Below are 18,660 nucleotides of genomic sequence, written 5' to 3' on the forward strand. Positions count from 1 at the left end.
TGGAACGCGAATGGACCGGGTAAGTAAATCTGCCCCATTATGTCGGGCAGTGAATAGCCGGGTATAGGCTGGAGTGTTCTTGAATAGAAACCAAGGCTGCCATATGGGTCTACATTTTCCATGGACTGATTTACCTCTGCAATGAGTTCATCCATGCGTCGTATATTGGAGATCTCGTGAACCCACTCTACGAAAGGAGGAGTAACAATGTCGAGTAATGACTGCTCGGGCGGGGGAAACGGAATGACCCGAGACCATCCTATATGTAGAGAACAGTCTGTTCCAGGGGTTTAAGACCATCACAGTCCCACCATACATGTAGCATTGTCCCACCAGACTCTCCAGCAGATGTCGGGGACAGTAGAGTAGAATGTGCTGGAACCCGGTACCACCTTGTTATTATTTTATTATTTCTCTCTTGACCGGCGCATGCTGACGAGAGTTTAGGAGTAAAGACATACATTTTCTGTTTGTCCTGCTAGGTTTATTCTTTTTATATTATACTCGAGTATAAGCCAAGTGCAGCTTTTTCTGCACAAAAACTGTGCCAAAAAACATGGCTTATGATCAAGTATACAAGGTAATAGTCCAATGACTTGGACAATTGAGGTAACATTGATCGGAAGGTAATCAGAAATATTATGATTCGATTTATTGCCAAGATTTACTCATCTCTAACTCCCATCACTCTGAGCATCATCATTGTGTTTGTTTCTGTGTATATGAAGGACTTCATTGATGATGAGGAAGCTCAGATCATAGGTGAAGAGTGAACTTCTCTTAGAAATGTCAAACACCAGCACTTTCCACCCGGACTACTTCCTCCTGACAGGAATCCCTGGCCTGGAGCAATCCCATCTCCTGCTCTCCATCCCATTCTGTATCATGTATGTCATGGACCTCTTTGGAAACTCCATCTTGATCTTGGTCATTGGAACCAACGAGACTCTCCAGCAGCCCATGTACCTGTTCCTGATGATGTTGGCCTCCTGTGACCTCCTCCTGAGCTCCTCCACTGTACCCAAGACTCTCTGCATCTTCTGGTTCAACTCTCACACAATCTCTTTTAATGGTTGTCTTGTCCAAATGTTTTTTATTCACTTCAACTTTGTGCTAGAGTCGGCCATCTTGGTGAGCATGGCCTATGATCGATACCAAGCCATTTGTTACCCTTTATCATACACAATCACCCTGACCGGGACCTTTATCAGGAAGTTGGTTGTTTTTGCGTTTTCAAGAAGTTTTTGCTTCATCATTCCACTTATCTTCCTTCTGAAGAGATTACCATATGAGGGCAGCAACGTGATAGAGCACACGTATTGCGAGCACATGTCCATGGGCAAGTTGGCCACTGCCGATATACTGGTCAATGTGGTGTTTGGACTCATCATAGCAGCTTCTTCTTCTGGTGTGGACTTGATCCTCATTATCATTTCATATGTTCTTATTATCAGGGCAGTTCTTAGACTCCGCTCCTCAGATGCTCGTCTCAAGGCCTTCAACACATGTGTGTCACATATCTGTGTCATCGTCCTCTTCTATATCCCGGCTTTCTTTTCTTTTATTACCCATCGAGTTGGCCATAAATACATCTCTGCCCAATTCCACATCCTCTTTGCCAATCTCTACATCATTTTCCCACCAATGATGAACCCAATTATCTATGGAGTGAGGACAAGAGAAATCAGACAACAGGTAGTGAATTGTTTCCATATCAAACCCAAAATTTAGTTCAATAAAATAGGGGGACATAGGGTGGGGAGGCTTTTTGTATTGTAAAATATAAATCTTGCGTTAGGCCGCCATAATGGAACAAACTGGATGGACTAGAGGCCAGACAAGGACAGTGGGCCCTAGTGCTAAATTCCCTTCCCAGCCGTGCCTACCTAATTTTTCAATCTACTGTAAGCGGTAAGTGACAACTGGCTGATATATCCTTCCAACACCAAAGTGCTAACACAGAGACAACGACAGGACAACAAACACCAAATAGTAGTCAATAAAATACAGGTCAGAACCAAGTGGACTAATGCGGTACACAATGGAAGCAAACAGACAAGGCCAAGAAATCCAAAATACAGAGGTCAAGGCCAGAAAGCTCCAAATAAGATGTATAGCATGCCCAGGGGGTAATAGAATGCAAACAAGGGCAAAAAGGCTGAGAAATGTGAGTGGAGCTCCCAGCTGATGTTACTGTTTGATAATAGCAGCCTCACATGTCCAGTTATAGAGAGAAAGCTGCTGTTATTAAGGACAGGTGGAAATCTAAGATAATTGCCCTTTTTAGGGCACTCTGGAGGTCTGCAGTTGGCTACTCATAGGCTGCTATGGTACAGGGATATTCGTACTGATTATTGAGGATTAACTGGCAATACTTGGAAAGAACATCCAGAAATATTTGGGAATATATATAACAAGGTGAATACTTTGCAGTGCTATGTATATATTAACTACTTATATAGTTAACTTGAAATTTGACTTTCTGTATTCCTGGAACTTGAATTAGAAACTTTGACAATACGTGTAACTAGAATTTTAAATGCATTAAGGGGAAGGGTGTGTGGTTTTCCATTTCCACTTAAATTCCCTAGGTAAATAAATGGGTCTTAACACCCAAAACACCTTTAACTGCTGCAACATTTCTTTTTCATTTCTTTTTTTATCTTTTTTTATTCGCCAAATTCAAAAATTCTATTCGACTCGAATCATGGCAAATCCCGTTAAAAAACAGGTATATCCCGACAGCAGAGAGCCTGTAGGTTGTTGTAGAACGTTGTGCCATGCTTAAATATGCATAGGGAGCGCGGTTTGGTCTTCAAACAATGCTGTGTTTTAGTATGACACGCACATGACAGCTGCCGCTCTTAGAATCGCTTCACTCTTCACTTCCATGTGCACTTACAGAGGCCAACTTCCCCAAATAAGCGAAGCGGGAACGCAGCCTGACAAGGTAACGTCTGTGCCAGCTCCAAAGGACTGAGCTGAGGGCCAAGATCCCACTATAACATCGAAGAGTGCACTCTTTTTACACTGACATCAGATGATTCCATAGATTACGACAGAACCGGTTCTGTTACACGTGGATACATGTAGAAAGCCCCCAAAAGAGTGCAGAGGGTGTCCGCAGTAATTCTGCATTGATGTCACTGATCATTTTGCCCTTCTTTTCATCCATCAGTGTCCTCTTTCAATCGGTCAATAATCCATCAGTATTGCTACAGCCAAAAACAAACAGGAGTTGATCGAAATTTATAAGGGGAAACTTGCATGTCCTCTGTGTTCTGTAACCACTCCTGCTTTTGGCTCAATCCTGAGGCTGTTCATTCCTTCTGACAGATGAAATGAAGGGGAAACCAAACATAGTGGCAACATCATAGAGTGGTGGAGGGTGAAAACAGCATTATGGAATTCACAGGGTGTTCCAGGGAAACAGCGGTCAGTTGGCAGCAGCAGAGTGGCACAATGACAAATTATGGCGATGGCGGCAGCAGCAGCATCATGAGGTCAGAGAGGGGCACAATGACAAATTACATGACATCACATAAGCCTGCCGGTCGCTGATTGGCTTACGTGTCTGCAGATGAGATTGAGGGTGTTCCTTTCTTCTTCCCAGAGTTCTCTGCCCCATGTAACATGTTGTGCTCACGGCCATTTTGCTAATAAAGTTGAAAAAAAAAATAGTTGCCACGGATTACCATAATCTTCGGATTTGTGCCAAACCAAAGTTTTCCTGAAATTGTAAACAAATTCCACTTTGTTAGAATCGATTCGCACATCTCTAGTTATGTTATTATTTTATCCTCTTTCCCTTGGCCACTTTGTTCAGGGAAACTGCCCTGTAATCACACCCATTTTACCGCCATTTTAGGATGTTAAAATCTGGGTCCCCATAGCTTTCTTTGGGCTTTGTGTTTGGGTGCAGAAGTCCAAGTCCCGAACAAAGATTTTCACCTAGATATTCAGATGAATCCATCAACCACAAAATTTTGAAGGCAAGAGAGAGAAGATGTGTAGTCCCACCTTTTGTCCTGTATTCCCCCCTTACACAGAATAATTCCCCCCTTAGTGCCCCCAACAGGGTCAGGAGGGGCCGGGATGTCTGCAGTGTAATAATATCACATGTTATGGATGATACATGGTGCAGGGTCAGGAGGGGCCGGGATGTCTGCAGTGTAATAATATCACATGTTATGGATAATACATGGTACAGGGTCAGGAGGGGCCAGGATGTCTGCAGTGTAATAATATCACATGTTATGGATGATACATGGTACAGGGACAGGAGGGACCGGGATGTCTGCAGTGTAATAATATCACATGTTATGGATGATACATGGTACAGGGTCAGGAGGGGCCGGGATTTCTGCAGTGTAATAATATCACATGTTATGGATGATACATGGTACAGGGTCAGGAGGGGCCGGGATGTCTGCAGTGTAATAATATCACATGTTATGGATGATACATGGTACAGGGTCAGGAGGGGTCGGGATGTCTGCAGTGTAATAATATCACATGTTATGTATGATACATGGTACAGGATCAGGAGGGGCTGGGATGTCTGTAGTGTAATAATATCACATGTTATGGATGATACATGGTACAGGGTCAGGAGGGGCCGGGATGTCTGCAGTGTAATAATATCACATGTTATGGATGATACATGGTACAGGGTCAGGAGGGGTCGGGATGTCTGCAGTGTAATAATATCACATGTTATGTATGATACATGGTACAGGATCAGGAGGGGCTGGGATGTCTGTAGTGTAATAATATCACATGTTATGGATGATACATGGTACAGGGTCAGGAGGGGCCGGGATGTCTGCAGTGTAATAATATCACATGTTATGGATGATACATGGTACAGGGTCAGGAGGGGTCGGGATGTCTGCAGTGTAATAATATCACATGTTATGTATGATACATGGTACAGGGTCCGGAGGGGTCGGGATGTCTGCAGTGTAATAATATGACATGTTATGGATGATACATGGTACAGGGTCAGGAGGGGCTGGGATGTCTGCAGTGTAATAATATCACATGGTATAAATGAGTGCGACATTTGACGGGTGAAACACCCCCGATCTGAGCCCACTCCGGCATTGGCTCAGCGCCGTACTATGTGCGGGAGCTCACGCCTTACTAGTACGGCGCTGAGCGCTAAGGGGTTAATGAACATTTTGATATGTGACTCTGATATTATTGAATGTGGAGAATGTTCCACCTGGAAAGGTCCTCCAGTCTCCTAAACACAAATATGGACAAGTGCCTGTAGTTAAAGGGGATGTCAGGATCGGTAGACCCAGGCGCACAAGAGCTGGTGTGTACAAAGCACCCAAAAGAAATACCAAGTCGCATAAAGGAAGAAATCATCTTTATTAAATCACATCTCTAAAAACATGCTCAAACATGGGTCTAGTACCAATATACCAGTATACCCGAGACCCTCCGCACCCAAGTCACCATTATAGGTCAGGAGACCAAAAAATCATCTGGCAGCACAATGAATAATCCATATGGAAATAATGCATAAAAACAAATCAAGCGCTGGTGGTCAAAAAGCAAAACATAAAGCAATGTGGCACAATGTATGGTGAACAAGGCTATCACCGGTCAGTGTCCAGAGGGTATGGGTCAGGAGGGGTGAACGCAGCCCAATTGGTAAGATTGGTAGATCATCTTGATATAGAAACAGCAGCACTTTGTATGGTCACAGACGTTGAAGAACTCGTTATTTACTTAAATCGAAGTACTGAAATGTCTCTTGGTCAAAAAGTTCTCAGGTCAAGATCCACAAAAATTACATTATGAGGTCTCTCCATCAGAAAGAATTCACAGAGATCTCTGGGTTCCTTGAGTGTTTTCCTTGCTGGTCTTACTCCTTAAACCCTGGTCAAAAGCCTCTAAATTAGCTAAACCAGTTCCCTACGCTCTACTGAAGAGACGCAACCACGTCGAAACAGCCCTGTCTACAGTTGGGAATCTTTTCCTTTTAGAATAGATATACTGGTTTGGCTTTAATCCTACATCATGTCATTAGGCTTCCTGAAAGTCATGCTTGATGGTAAGGTGGCTCAGAAGATAGAAGAAGAGTCATGATTTTCCTGGTCCCATCATGGAAGACCTATGTGCATATTTCCCAATACATATATGTAGTAAACGCACAAGAACCACATGAAACACTCTGCTTCTGATCTCTCTGGTCTTCACTCCGTAGATGATTGGGTTCATCATTGGCGGGAAAAGGACATAGAGATTGGCCACCAGGATGTGGACCCAAGGAGGAACGTATTTATGGCCAACTCTATGGGAGATGAATGAGAAGAAAGCTGGAATGTAGAAGAGGACAATGACACAGACATGGGACACACATGTGTTGAAGGCCTTGAGACGAGCATCTGAGGACCGGAGTCTTACAACCGCCCTGATAATGGAGATGTAAGATAGGACGATAAGAATGATGTCTACACCGGTGGCAAGAGCCGCTATAATGAGTCCATAGACCACATTGACCAGTATATCGGCAGTGGCCAGCCTGGCCATGGACATGTGCTCACAATACGTGTGCTCTATCACATTGCTGCCCTCATATGGTAATCTGTAAAGTAGGAAAACAAATGGAATAATGATGCAAAAACTTCTAAAAAGGGCAACAACTACAACCATCCTTATGAAGGATCTGGTCATGGTGGTTGTGTATGTCAAAGGGTGGCAAATGGCTTGGTACCGATCATAGGCCATGCTCACCAAGATGGCCGACTCTGTCCCAAAGTTGAAATGTATTGAAAACATTTGGACAAGACAACCATTAAAGGAGATCTTGTGACAGTTGAACCAGAAGATGCAGAGAGTCTTGGGTACGGTGGAGGAGCTCAGGAGGAGGTCACAGGAGGCCAACATCATCAGGAACAGGTACATGGGCTGCTGGAGAGTCTCGTTGGTTCCAATCACCAAGATCAAGATGGAGTTTCCGAGCAGAGCTATGATATACATGATACAGAATGGGATGGAGAGCAGGAGATGGGATTGCTCCAGGCCAGGGATTCCCATCAATAAGAAGTAGTCCGGGTGGAAAGTGCTGGTGTTTGACATTTCCTAAATTTTTTTTATATTTCTGGTTTCCTGTAATTGAAGAACATGATGACATCCTCTGAATATTAATGTAATAAGAAACTTCATGGAAGGGAATCATGGGACACATTCATGTCTGGTGAAACTAAAGGTCCAACACAACCAGATTACATCCATATCGACCCTCCAAACATCCGATCCCAAGGTTCACCTTGTCCATGTGGGAGGCGAGAGAGTAAGGGCGGCCTCTGTGGTGTATGTTCTGTAGTAAGAGATTATCATAGGCTGAGAATCCGACAACAACTGAACTAGAAACAGAACGCAAGAATATTGCCAAGGAATATCCGAGACCCCAAGGAGACCCCCACTGGATTTATTGTGACATCACATCCTTGGCATTGGGAAGGTTGTGTAGTGTAGAACCTCTCAGTGTCCAAATCTTATCTGCAAATGGATGAAAATGAAGATTGAGGAGGAGAAGCAAATGGGGGTCATTTATCTTTAGTCAGGACATGGAAATGTGACAAGGATGATGAAGATGTGACCAAGATGAGGGAGATGTGACCAGGATGAGGGAGATGTGACCAGGATGAGGGAGATGTGACCAGGATGAGACAGATGTGACCAGGATGAGGGAGATGTGACCAGGATGAGGGCTATGTGACCAGGATGAGGGAGATGTGACCAGGATGAGGGAGATGTGACCAGGATGAGGGAGATGTGACCAGGATGAGGGAGATGTGACCAGGATGAGGGCTATGTGACCAGGATGAGGAAGATGTGACCAGGATGAGGGCGATGTGACCAGGATGAGGGCGATGTGACCAGGATGAGGGCTATGTGACCAGGATGAGGGAGATGTGACCAGGATGAGGACTATGTGACCAGGATGAGGGAGATGTGACCAGGATGAGGGAGATGTGACCAGGATGAGGGAGATGTGACCAGGATGAGGAAGATGTGACCAGGATGAGGGCGATGTGACCAGGATGAGGGAGATGTGACCAGGATGAGGGAGATGTGACCAGGATGATGGAGATGTGACCAGGATGAGGCTGATGTGACCAGGATGAGGGAGATGTGACCAGGATGAGGGAGATGTCACCAGGATGAGGGTGATGTGACCAGGATGAGGGTGATGTGACCAGGATGAGGGAGATGTGACCAGGATGAGGGAGATGTGACCAGGATGAGGGTGATGTGACCAGGATGAGGGCTATGTGACCAGGATGAGGGAGATGTGACCAGGATGAGGACTATGTGACCAGGATGAGGGAGATGTGACCAGGATGAGGGAGATGTGACCAGGATGAGGGAGATGTGACCAGGATGAGGAAGATGTGACCAGGATGAGGGCGATGTGACCAGGATGAGGGAGATGTGACCAGGATGAGGGAGATGTGACCAGGATGATGGAGATGTGACCAGGATGAGGCTGATGTGACCAGGATGAGGGAGATGTGACCAGGATGAGGGAGATGTCACCAGGATGAGGGTGATGTGACCAGGATGAGGGTGATGTGACCAGGATGAGGGAGATGTGACCAGGATGAGGGCGATGTGACCAGGATGAGGGAGATGTGACCAGGATGAGGGAGATGTGACCAGGATGAGGGAGATGTGACCAGGATGAGGGAGATGTGACCAGGATGAGGGAGATGTGACCAGGATGAGGGAGATGTGACCAGGATGAGGGAGATGTGACCAGGATGAGGGAGATGTGACCAGGATGAGGGAGATGTGACCAGGATGAGGGAGATGTGACCAGGATGAGGGAGATGGGACCAGGATGAGGGAGATGTGACCAGGATGAGGGTGATGTGACCAGGATGAGGGCTATGTGACCAGGATGAGGGCGATGTGACCAGGATGAGGGCTATGTGACCAGGATGAGGGAGATGTGACCAGGATGAGGGCGATGTGACCAGGATGAGGGAGATGTGACCAGGATGAGGGAGATGTGACCAGGATGAGGGCTATGTGACCAGGATGAGGAAGATGTGACCAGGATGAGGGCGATGTGACCAGGATGAGGGAGATGTGACCAGGATGAGGGAGATGTGACCAGGATGTGGGAGATGTGACCAGGATGAGGGAGATGTGACCAGGATGAGGGAGATGTGACCAGGATGAGGGAGATGTGACCAGGATGAGGGAGATGTGACCAGGATGAGGGAGATGTGACCAGGATGAGGGACATGTGACCAGGATGAGGGAGATGTGACCAGGATGAGGGCGATGTGACCAGGATGAGGGAGATGTGACCAGGATGAGGGAGATGTGACCAGGATGAGGAAGATGTGACCAGGATGAGGGAGATGTGACCAGGATGAAGGAGATGTGACCAGGATGAGGGAGATGTGACCAGGATGAGGGAGATGTGACCAGGATGAGGGTGATGTGACCAGGATGAGGGAGATGTGACCAGGATGAGGGCGATGTGACCAGGATGAGGGCGATGGGACCAGGATGAGGGTGATGGGACCAGGATGAGGGAGATGTGACCAGGATGAGGGAGATGTGACCAGGATGAGGGAGATGTGACCAGGATGAGGGAGATGTGACCAGGATGAGGGCGATGTGACCAGGATGAGGGAGATGTGACCAGGATGAGGGTGATGGGACCAGGATGAGGGCGATGTGACCAGAATGAGGGAGATGTGACCAGAATGAGGGAGATGTGACCAGGATGAGGGAGATGTGACCAGGATGAGGGAGATGTGACCAGGATGAGGGTGATGTGACCAGGATGAGGGAGATGTGACCAGGATGAGGGAGATGTGACCAGGATGAGGGCGATGTGACCAGGATGAGGGCGATGGGACCAGGATGAGGGCGATGGGACCAGGATGAGGGCGATGTGACCAGAATGAGGGAGATGTGACCAGAATGAGGGAGATGTGACCAGGATGAGGGAGATGTGACCAGGATCAGGGAGATGTGACCAGGATGTGGGAGATGTGACCAGGATGAGGACTATGTGACCAGGATGAGGGAGATGTGACCAGGATGAGGGAGATGTGACCAGGATGAGGGAGATGTGACCAGGATGAGGGCGATGTGACCAGGATGAGGGAGATGTGACCAGGATGAGGGTGATGGGACCAGGATGAGGGCGATGTGACCAGAATGAGGGAGATGTGACCAGAATGAGGGAGATGTGACCAGGATGAGGGAGATGTGACCAGGATGAGGGAGATGTGACCAGGATGAGGGTGATGTGACCAGGATGAGGGAGATGTGACCAGGATGAGGGAGATGTGACCAGGATGAGGGCGATGTGACCAGGATGAGGGCGATGGGACCAGGATGAGGGCGATGTGACCAGGATGAGGGCGTTGTGACCAGAATGAGGGAGATGTGACCAGAATGAGGGAGATGTGACCAGGATGAGGGAGATGTGACCAGGATCAGGGAGATGTGACCAGGATGTGGGAGATGTGACCAGGATGAGGGAGATGTGACCAGGATGAGGGAGATGTGACCAGGATGAGAGCGATGTGACCAGGATGAGGACTATGTGACCAGGATGAGGGAGATGTGACCAGGATGAGGACTATGTGACCAGAATGAGGGAAATGTGACCAGGATGAGAGAGATGTGACCAGGATGAGGGAGATGTGACCAGGATGAGAGAGATGTGACCAGGATGAGGGCTATGTGACCAGGATGAGGGAGATGTGACCAGGATGAGGGAGATGTGACCAGGATGAGGGAGATGTGACCAGGATGAGGGCTATGTGACCAGGATGAGGGAGATGTGACCAGGATGAGGGAGATGTGACCAGGATGAGGGAGATGTGACCAGGATGAGGACTATGTGACCAGGATGAGGGAGATGTGACCAGGATGAGGGAGATGTGACCAGGATGAGGGAGATGTGACCAGGATGAGGGAGATGTGACCAGGATGAGGGAGATGTGACCAGGATGAGGGAGATGTGACCAGGATGAGGGCTATGTGACCAGGATGAGGGAGATGTGACCAGGATGAGGGAGATGTGACCAGGATGAGGGAGATGTGACCAGGATGAGGACTATGTGACCAGGATGAGGGAGATGTGACCAGGATGAGGGAGATGTGACCAGGATGAGGGCGATGTGACCAGGATGAGGGAGATGTGACCAGGATGAGGGAGATGTGACCAGGATGAGGAAGATGTGACCAGGATGAGGGCTATGTGACCAGGATGAGGGAGATGTGACCAGGATGAGGGAGATGTGACCAGGATGAGGGAGATGTGACCAGGATGAGGGAGATGTGACCAGGATGAGGGAGATGTGACCAGGATGAGGAAGATGTGACCAGGATGAGGGCTATGTGACCAGGATGAGGGCTATGTGACCAGGATGAGGGAGATGTGACCAGGATGAGGGAGATGTGACCAGGATGAGGGAGATGTGACCAGGATGAGGGTGATGTGACCAGGATGAGGGAGATGTGACCAGGATGAGGGAGATGTGACCAGGATGAGGAAGATGTGACCAGGATGAGGGAGATGTGACCAGGATGAGGGAGATGTGACCAGGATGAGGGCGATGTGACCAGGATGAGGGAGATGTGACCAGGATGAGGGAGATGTGACCAGGATGTGGGAGATGTGACCAGGATGAGGGAGATGTGACCAGGATGAGGGAGATGTGACCAGGATGAGGGCGATGTGACCAGGATGAGGGAGATGTGACCAGGATGAGGGAGATGTGACCAGGATGAGGGAGATGTGACCAGGATGAGGGCGATGTGACCAGGATGAGGGAGATGTGACCAGGATGAGGGCGATGTGACCAGGATGAGGGCGATGTGACCAGGATGAGGGCGATGTGACCAGGATGAGGGCGATGTGACCAGGATGAGGGAGATGTGACCAGGATGAGGGAGATGTGACCAGGATGAGGGAGATGTGACCAGGATGAGGGCTGTGTGACCAGGATGAGGGAGATGTGACCAGGATGAGGGAGATGTGACCAGGATGAGGGCGATGTGACCAGGATGAGGGAGATGTGACCAGGATGAGGGAGATGTGACCAGGATGTGGGAGATGTGACCAGGATGAGGGAGATGTGACCAGGATGAGGGAGATGTGACCAGGATGAGGGTGATGTGACCAGGATGAGGGAGATGTGACCAGGATGAGGGAGATGTGACCAGGATGAGGGCGATGTGACCAGGATGAGGGAGATGTGACCAGGATGAGGGAGATGTGACCAGGATGAGGGCGATGTGACCAGGATGAGGGCGATGTGACCAGGATGAGGGCGATGTGACCAGGATGAGGGAGATGTGACCAGGATGAGGGAGATGTGACCAGGATGAGGGAGATGTGACCAGGATGAGGGAGATGTGACCAGGATGAGGGAGATGTGACCAGGATGAGGGCTGTGTGACCAGGATGAGGGAGATGTGACCAGGATGAGGGAGATGTGACCAGGATGAGGGAGATGTGACCAGGATGAGGGAGATGTGACCAGGATGAGGGTGATGTGACCAGGATGAGGGAGATGTGACCAGGATGAGGGCGATGTGACCAGGATGAGGGCGATGTGACCAGGATGAGGGCGATGTGACCAGGATGAGGGAGATGTGACCAGGATGAGGGCGATGTGACCAGGATGAGGGAGATGTGACCAGGATGAGGGTGATGTGACCAGGATGAGGGTGATGTGACCAGGATGAGGGAGATGTGACCAGGATGAGGACTATGTGAGCAGGATGAGGGAGATGTGACCAGGATGAGGGAGATGTGACCAGGATGAGGGAGATGTGACCAGGATGAGGGCTATGTGACCAGGATGAGGGAGATGTGACCAGGATGAGGGAGATGTGACCAGGATGAGGGAGATGTGACCAGGATGAGGGAGATGTGACCAGGATGAGGGTGATGTGACCAGGATGAGGGAGATGTGACCAGGATGAGGGAGATGTGACCAGGATGAGGGTGATGTGACCAGGATGAGGGTGATGTGACCAGGATGAGGGAGATGTGACCAGGATGAGGGAGATGTGACCAGGATGAGGGAGATGTGACCAGGATGAGGGAGATGTGACCAGGATGAGGGAGATGTGACCAGGATGAGGGTGATGTGACCAGGATGAGGGAGATGTGACCAGGATGAGGGTGATGTGACCAGGATGAGGGAGATGTGACCAGGATGAGGGAGATGTGACCAGGATGAGGTGATGTGACCAGGATGAGGAAGATGTGACCAGGATGAGGGAGATGTGACCAGGATGAGGGAGATGTGACCAGGATGAGGGAGATGTGACCAGGATGAGGGAGATGTGACCAGGATGAGGGAGATGTGACCAGGATGAGGGCGATGTGACCAGGATGAGGGCGATGTGACCAGGATGAGGGCGATGTGACCAGGATGAGGGCTATGTGACCAGGATGAGGGAGATGTGACCAGGATGAGGGAGATGTGACCAGGATGAGGGAGATGTGACCAGGATGAGGGAGATGTGACCAGGATGAGGGAGATGTGACCAGGATGAGGGCTATGTGACCAGGATGAGGGCTATGTGACCAGGATGAGGGAGATGTGACCAGGATGAGGGAGATGTGACCAGGATGAGGGAGATGTGACCAGGATGAGGGCTATGTGACCAGAATGAGGGAGATGTGACCAGGATGAGGGAGATGTGACCAGGATGAGGGAGATGTGACCAGGATGAGGGCGATGGGACCAGGATGAGGGCGATGTGACCAGGATGAGGGCGATGTGACCAGGATGAGGGAGATGTGACCAAGATGAGGGAGATGTGACCAGGATGAGGTGATGTGACCAGGATGAGGGCGATGTGACCAGGATGAGGAAGATGTGACCAGGATGAGGAAGATGTGACCAGGATGAGGACTATGTGACCAGGATGAGGGAGATGTGACCAGGATGAGGGAGATGTGACCAGGATGAGGGAGATGTGACCAGAATGAGGGAGATGTGACCAGGATGAGGGAGATGTGACCAGGATGAGGGAGATGTGACCAGGATGAGGGTGATGTGACCAGGATGAGGGAGATGTGACCAGAATGAGGGAGATGTGACCAGGATGAGGGTGATGTGACCAGGATGAGGGCGATGTGACCAGAATGAGGGAGATGTGACCAGAATGAGGGAGATGTGACCAGGATGAGGGAGATGTGACCAGAATGAGGGAGATGTGACCAGGATGAGGGTGATGTGACCAGGATGAGGGAGATGTGACCAGGATGAGGGAGATGTGACCAGGATGAGGGCGATGGGACCAGGATGAGGGCGATGGGACCAGGATGAGGGCGATGTGACCAGAATGAGGGAGATGTGACCAGAATGAGGGAGATGTGACCAGGATGAGGGAGATGTGACCAGGATCAGGGAGATGTGACCAGGATGTGGGAGATGTGACCAGGATGAGGGAGATGTGACCAGGATGAGGGAGATGTGACCAGGATGAGAGCGATGTGACCAGGATGAGGACTATGTGACCAGGATGAGGGAGATGTGACCAGGATGAGGACTATGTGACCAGAATGAGGGAGATGTGACCAGGATGAGAGAGATGTGACCAGGATGAGGGAGATGTGACCAGGATGAGAGAGATGTGACCAGGATGAGGGCTATGTGACCAGGATGAGGGAGATGTGACCAGGATGAGGGAGATGTGACCAGGATGAGGGAGATGTGACCAGGATGAGGGCTATGTGACCAGGATGAGGGAGATGTGACCAGGATGAGGGAGATGTGACCAGGATGAGGGAGATGTGACCAGGATGAGGACTATGTGACCAGGATGAGGGAGATGTGACCAGGATGAGGGAGATGTGACCAGGATGAGGGAGATGTGACCAGGATGAGGGAGATGTGACCAGGATGAGGGAGATGTGACCAGGATGAGGGAGATGTGACCAGGATGAGGGCTATGTGACCAGGATGAGGGAGATGTGACCAGGATGAGGGAGATGTGACCAGGATGAGGGAGATGTGACCAGGATGAGGACTATGTGACCAGGATGAGGGAGATGTGACCAGGATGAGGGAGATGTGACCAGGATGAGGGCGATGTGACCAGGATGAGGGAGATGTGACCAGGATGAGGGAGATGTGACCAGGATGAGGAAGATGTGACCAGGATGAGGGCTATGTGACCAGGATGAGGGCTATGTGACCAGGATGAGGAAGATGTGACCAGGATGAGGGAGATGTGACCAGGATGAGGAAGATGTGACCAGGATGAGGGCGATGGGACCAGGATGAGGGCGATGTGACCAGAATGAGGGAGATGTGACCAGAATGAGGGAGATGTGACCAGGATGAGGAAGATGTGACCAGGATGAGGGAGATGTGACCAGGATGAGGGAGATGTGACCAGGATGAGGGAGATGTGACCAGGATGAGGGAGATGTGACCAGGATGAGGGAGATGTGACCAGGATGAGGGCTATGTGACCAGGATGAGGGAGATGTGACCAGGATGAGGGAGATGTGACCAGGATGAGGGAGATGTGACCAGGATGAGGGTGATGTGACCAGGATGAGGGAGATGTGACCAGGATGAGGGAGATGTGACCAGGATGAGGAAGATGTGACCAGGATGAGGGAGATGTGACCAGGATGAGGGAGATGTGACCAGGATGAGGGCGATGTGACCAGGATGAGGGAGATGTGACCAGGATGAGGGAGATGTGACCAGGATGTGGGAGATGTGACCAGGATGAGGGAGATGTGACCAGGATGAGGGAGATGTGACCAGGATGAGGGCGATGTGACCAGGATGAGGGAGATGTGACCAGGATGAGGGAGATGTGACCAGGATGAGGGCGATGTGACCAGGATGAGGGCGATGTGACCAGGATGAGGGAGATGTGACCAGGATGAGGGAGATGTGACCAGGATGAGGGAGATGTGACCAGGATGAGGGAGATGTGACCAGGATGAGGGAGATGTGACCAGGATTAGGGAGATGTGACCAGGATGAGGGCTGTGTGACCAGGATGAGGGAGATGTGACCAGGATGAGGGAGATGTGACCAGGATGAGGGCGATGTGACCAGGATGAGGGAGATGTGACCAGGATGAGGGAGATGTGACCAGGATGTGGGAGATGTGACCAGGATGAGGGAGATGTGACCAGGATGAGGGAGATGTGACCAGGATGAGGGTGATGTGACCAGGATGAGGGAGATGTGACCAGGATGAGGGAGATGTGACCAGGATGAGGGAGATGTGACCAGGATGAGGGCGATGTGACCAGGATGAGGGAGATGTGACCAGGATGAGGGAGATGTGACCAGGATGAGGGCGATGTGACCAGGATGAGGGCGATGTGACCAGGATGAGGGCGATGTGACCAGGATGAGGGAGATGTGACCAGGATGAGGGAGATGTGACCAGGATGAGGGAGATGTGACCAGGATGAGGGAGATGTGACCAGGATTAGGGAGATGTGACCAGGATGAGGGAGATGTGACCAGGATGAGGGAGATGTGACCAGGATGAGGGAGATGTGACCAGGATGAGGGAGATGTGACCAGGATGAGGGTGATGTGACCAGGATGAGGGAGATGTGACCAGGATGAGGGCGATGTGACCAGGATGAGGGCGATGTGACCAGGATGAGGGCGATGTGACCAGGATGAGGGAGATGTGACCAGGATGAGGGCGATGTGACCAGGATGAGGGAGATGTGACCAGGATGAGGGTGATGTGACCAGGATGAGGGTGATGTGACCAGGATGAGGGAGATGTGACCAGGATGAGGGAGATGTGACCAGGATGAGGGAGATGTGACCAGGATGAGGGAGATGTGACCAGGATGAGGGCGATGTGACCAGGATGAGGGTGATGTGACCAGGATGAAGGAGAGGTGACCAGGATGAGGGTGATGTGACCAGGATGAGGGAGATGTGACCAGGATGAGGGAGATGTGACCAGGATGAGGGAGATGTGACCAGGATGAGGGTGATGTGACCAGGATGAGGGTGATGTGACCAGGATGAGGGAGATGTGACCAGGATGAGGGTGATGTGACCAGGATGAGGGAGATGTGACCAGGATGAGGGAGATGTGACCAGGATGAGGGAGATGTGACCAGGATGAGGGTGATGTGACCAGGATGAGGGTGATGTGACCAGGATGAGGGAGATGTGACCAGGATGAGGGAGATGTGACCAGGATGAGGGAGATGTGACCAGGATGAGGGAGATGTGACCAGGATGAGGGTGATGTGACCAGGATGAGGGAGATGTGACCAGGATGAGGGTGATGTGACCAGGATGAGGGAGATGTGACCAGGATGAGGGAGATGTGACCAGGATGAGGTGATGTGACCAGGATGAGGAAGATGTGACCAGGATGAGGGAGATGTGACCAGGATGAGGGAGATGTGACCAGGATGAGGGAGATGTGACCAGGATGAGGGAGATGTGACCAGGATGAGGGAGATGTGACCAGGATGAGGGAGATGTGACCAGGATGAGGGCGATGTGACCAGGATGAGGGCGATGTGACCAGGATGAGGGCTATGTGACCAGGATGAGGGAGATGTGACCAGGATGAGGGAGATGTGACCAGGATGAGGGAGATGTGACCAGGATGAGGGAGATGTGACCAGGATGAGGGAGATGTGACCAGGATGAGGGCTATGTGACCAGGATGAGGGCTATGTGACCAGGATGAGGGAGATGTGACCAGGATGAGGGAGATGTGACCAGGATGAGGGAGATGTGACCAGGATGAGGGCTATGTGACCAGAATGAGTGAGATGTGACCAGGATGAGGGAGATGTGACCAGGATGAGGGAGATGTGACCAGGATGAGGGCGATGGGACCAGGATGAGGGCGATGTGACCAGGATGAGGGCGATGTGACCAGGATGAGGGAGATGTGACCAGGATGAGGGAGATGTGACCAGGATGGGGGCGATGGGACCAGGATGAGGGCGATGTGACCAGTATGAGGGAGATGTGACCAGGATGAGGGTGATGTGACCAGGATGAGGGAGATGTGACCAGGATGAGGGTGATGTGACCAGGATGAGGGAGATGTGACCAGGATGAGGGAGATGTGACCAGGATGAGGTGATGTGACCAGGATGAGGGCGATGTGACCAGGATGAGGGAGATGTGACCAGGATGAGGGAGATGTGACCAGGATGAGGGAGATGTGACCAGGATGAGGGTTGGTGACCAGGATGAGGGAGATGTGACCAGGATGAGGAAGATGTGACCAGGATGAGGGAGATGTGACCAGGATGAGGACTATGTGACCAGGATGAGGGAGATGTGACCAGGATGAGGGAGATGTGACCAGGATGAGGGAGATGTGACCAGGATGAGGGAGATGTGATCAGGATGAGGGAGATGTGACCAGGATGAGGTGATGTGACCAGGATGAGGGCTATGTGACCAGGATGAGGGAGATGTGACCAGGATGAGGGAGATGTGACCAGGATGAGGGAGATGTGACCAGGATGAGGGCGATGTGACCAGGATGAGGGAGATGTGACCAGGATGAGGGAGATGTGACCAGGATGAGGGAGATGTGACCAGGATGAGGGAGATGTGACCAGGATGAGGACTTTGAGACCAGGATGAGGGAGATGTGACCAGGATG

At 50.5% G+C, this 18,660-nt stretch overlaps 2 protein-coding genes across 2 annotated transcripts; one reads left to right on the forward strand and one right to left on the reverse strand.

Annotated features, from left to right (window-relative positions):
- The first annotated feature begins 786 nt into the window (after positions 1 to 786).
- LOC140116360 (olfactory receptor 52Z1P-like) lies at positions 787 to 1,731 on the forward strand. The gene has a single exon (XM_072132888.1). It carries the CDS (start codon positions 787 to 789, stop codon positions 1,729 to 1,731), a length of 945 nt encoding a protein of 314 aa, XP_071988989.1.
- Positions 1,732 to 6,096: 4,365 nt separating this feature from the next.
- On the reverse strand, positions 6,097 to 7,095 carry LOC140116361 (olfactory receptor 52D1-like). Its single transcript, XM_072132889.1, has one exon. The coding sequence runs from the start codon at positions 7,093 to 7,095 to the stop codon at positions 6,097 to 6,099; it is 999 nt and encodes a 332-aa protein (XP_071988990.1).
- Between the last annotated feature and the right edge of the window lie 11,565 nt (positions 7,096 to 18,660).

This window comes from Engystomops pustulosus, chromosome 2 (genome assembly GCF_040894005.1).
Source record: "Engystomops pustulosus chromosome 2, aEngPut4.maternal, whole genome shotgun sequence".
NCBI lineage: Eukaryota > Metazoa > Chordata > Amphibia > Anura > Leptodactylidae > Engystomops > Engystomops pustulosus.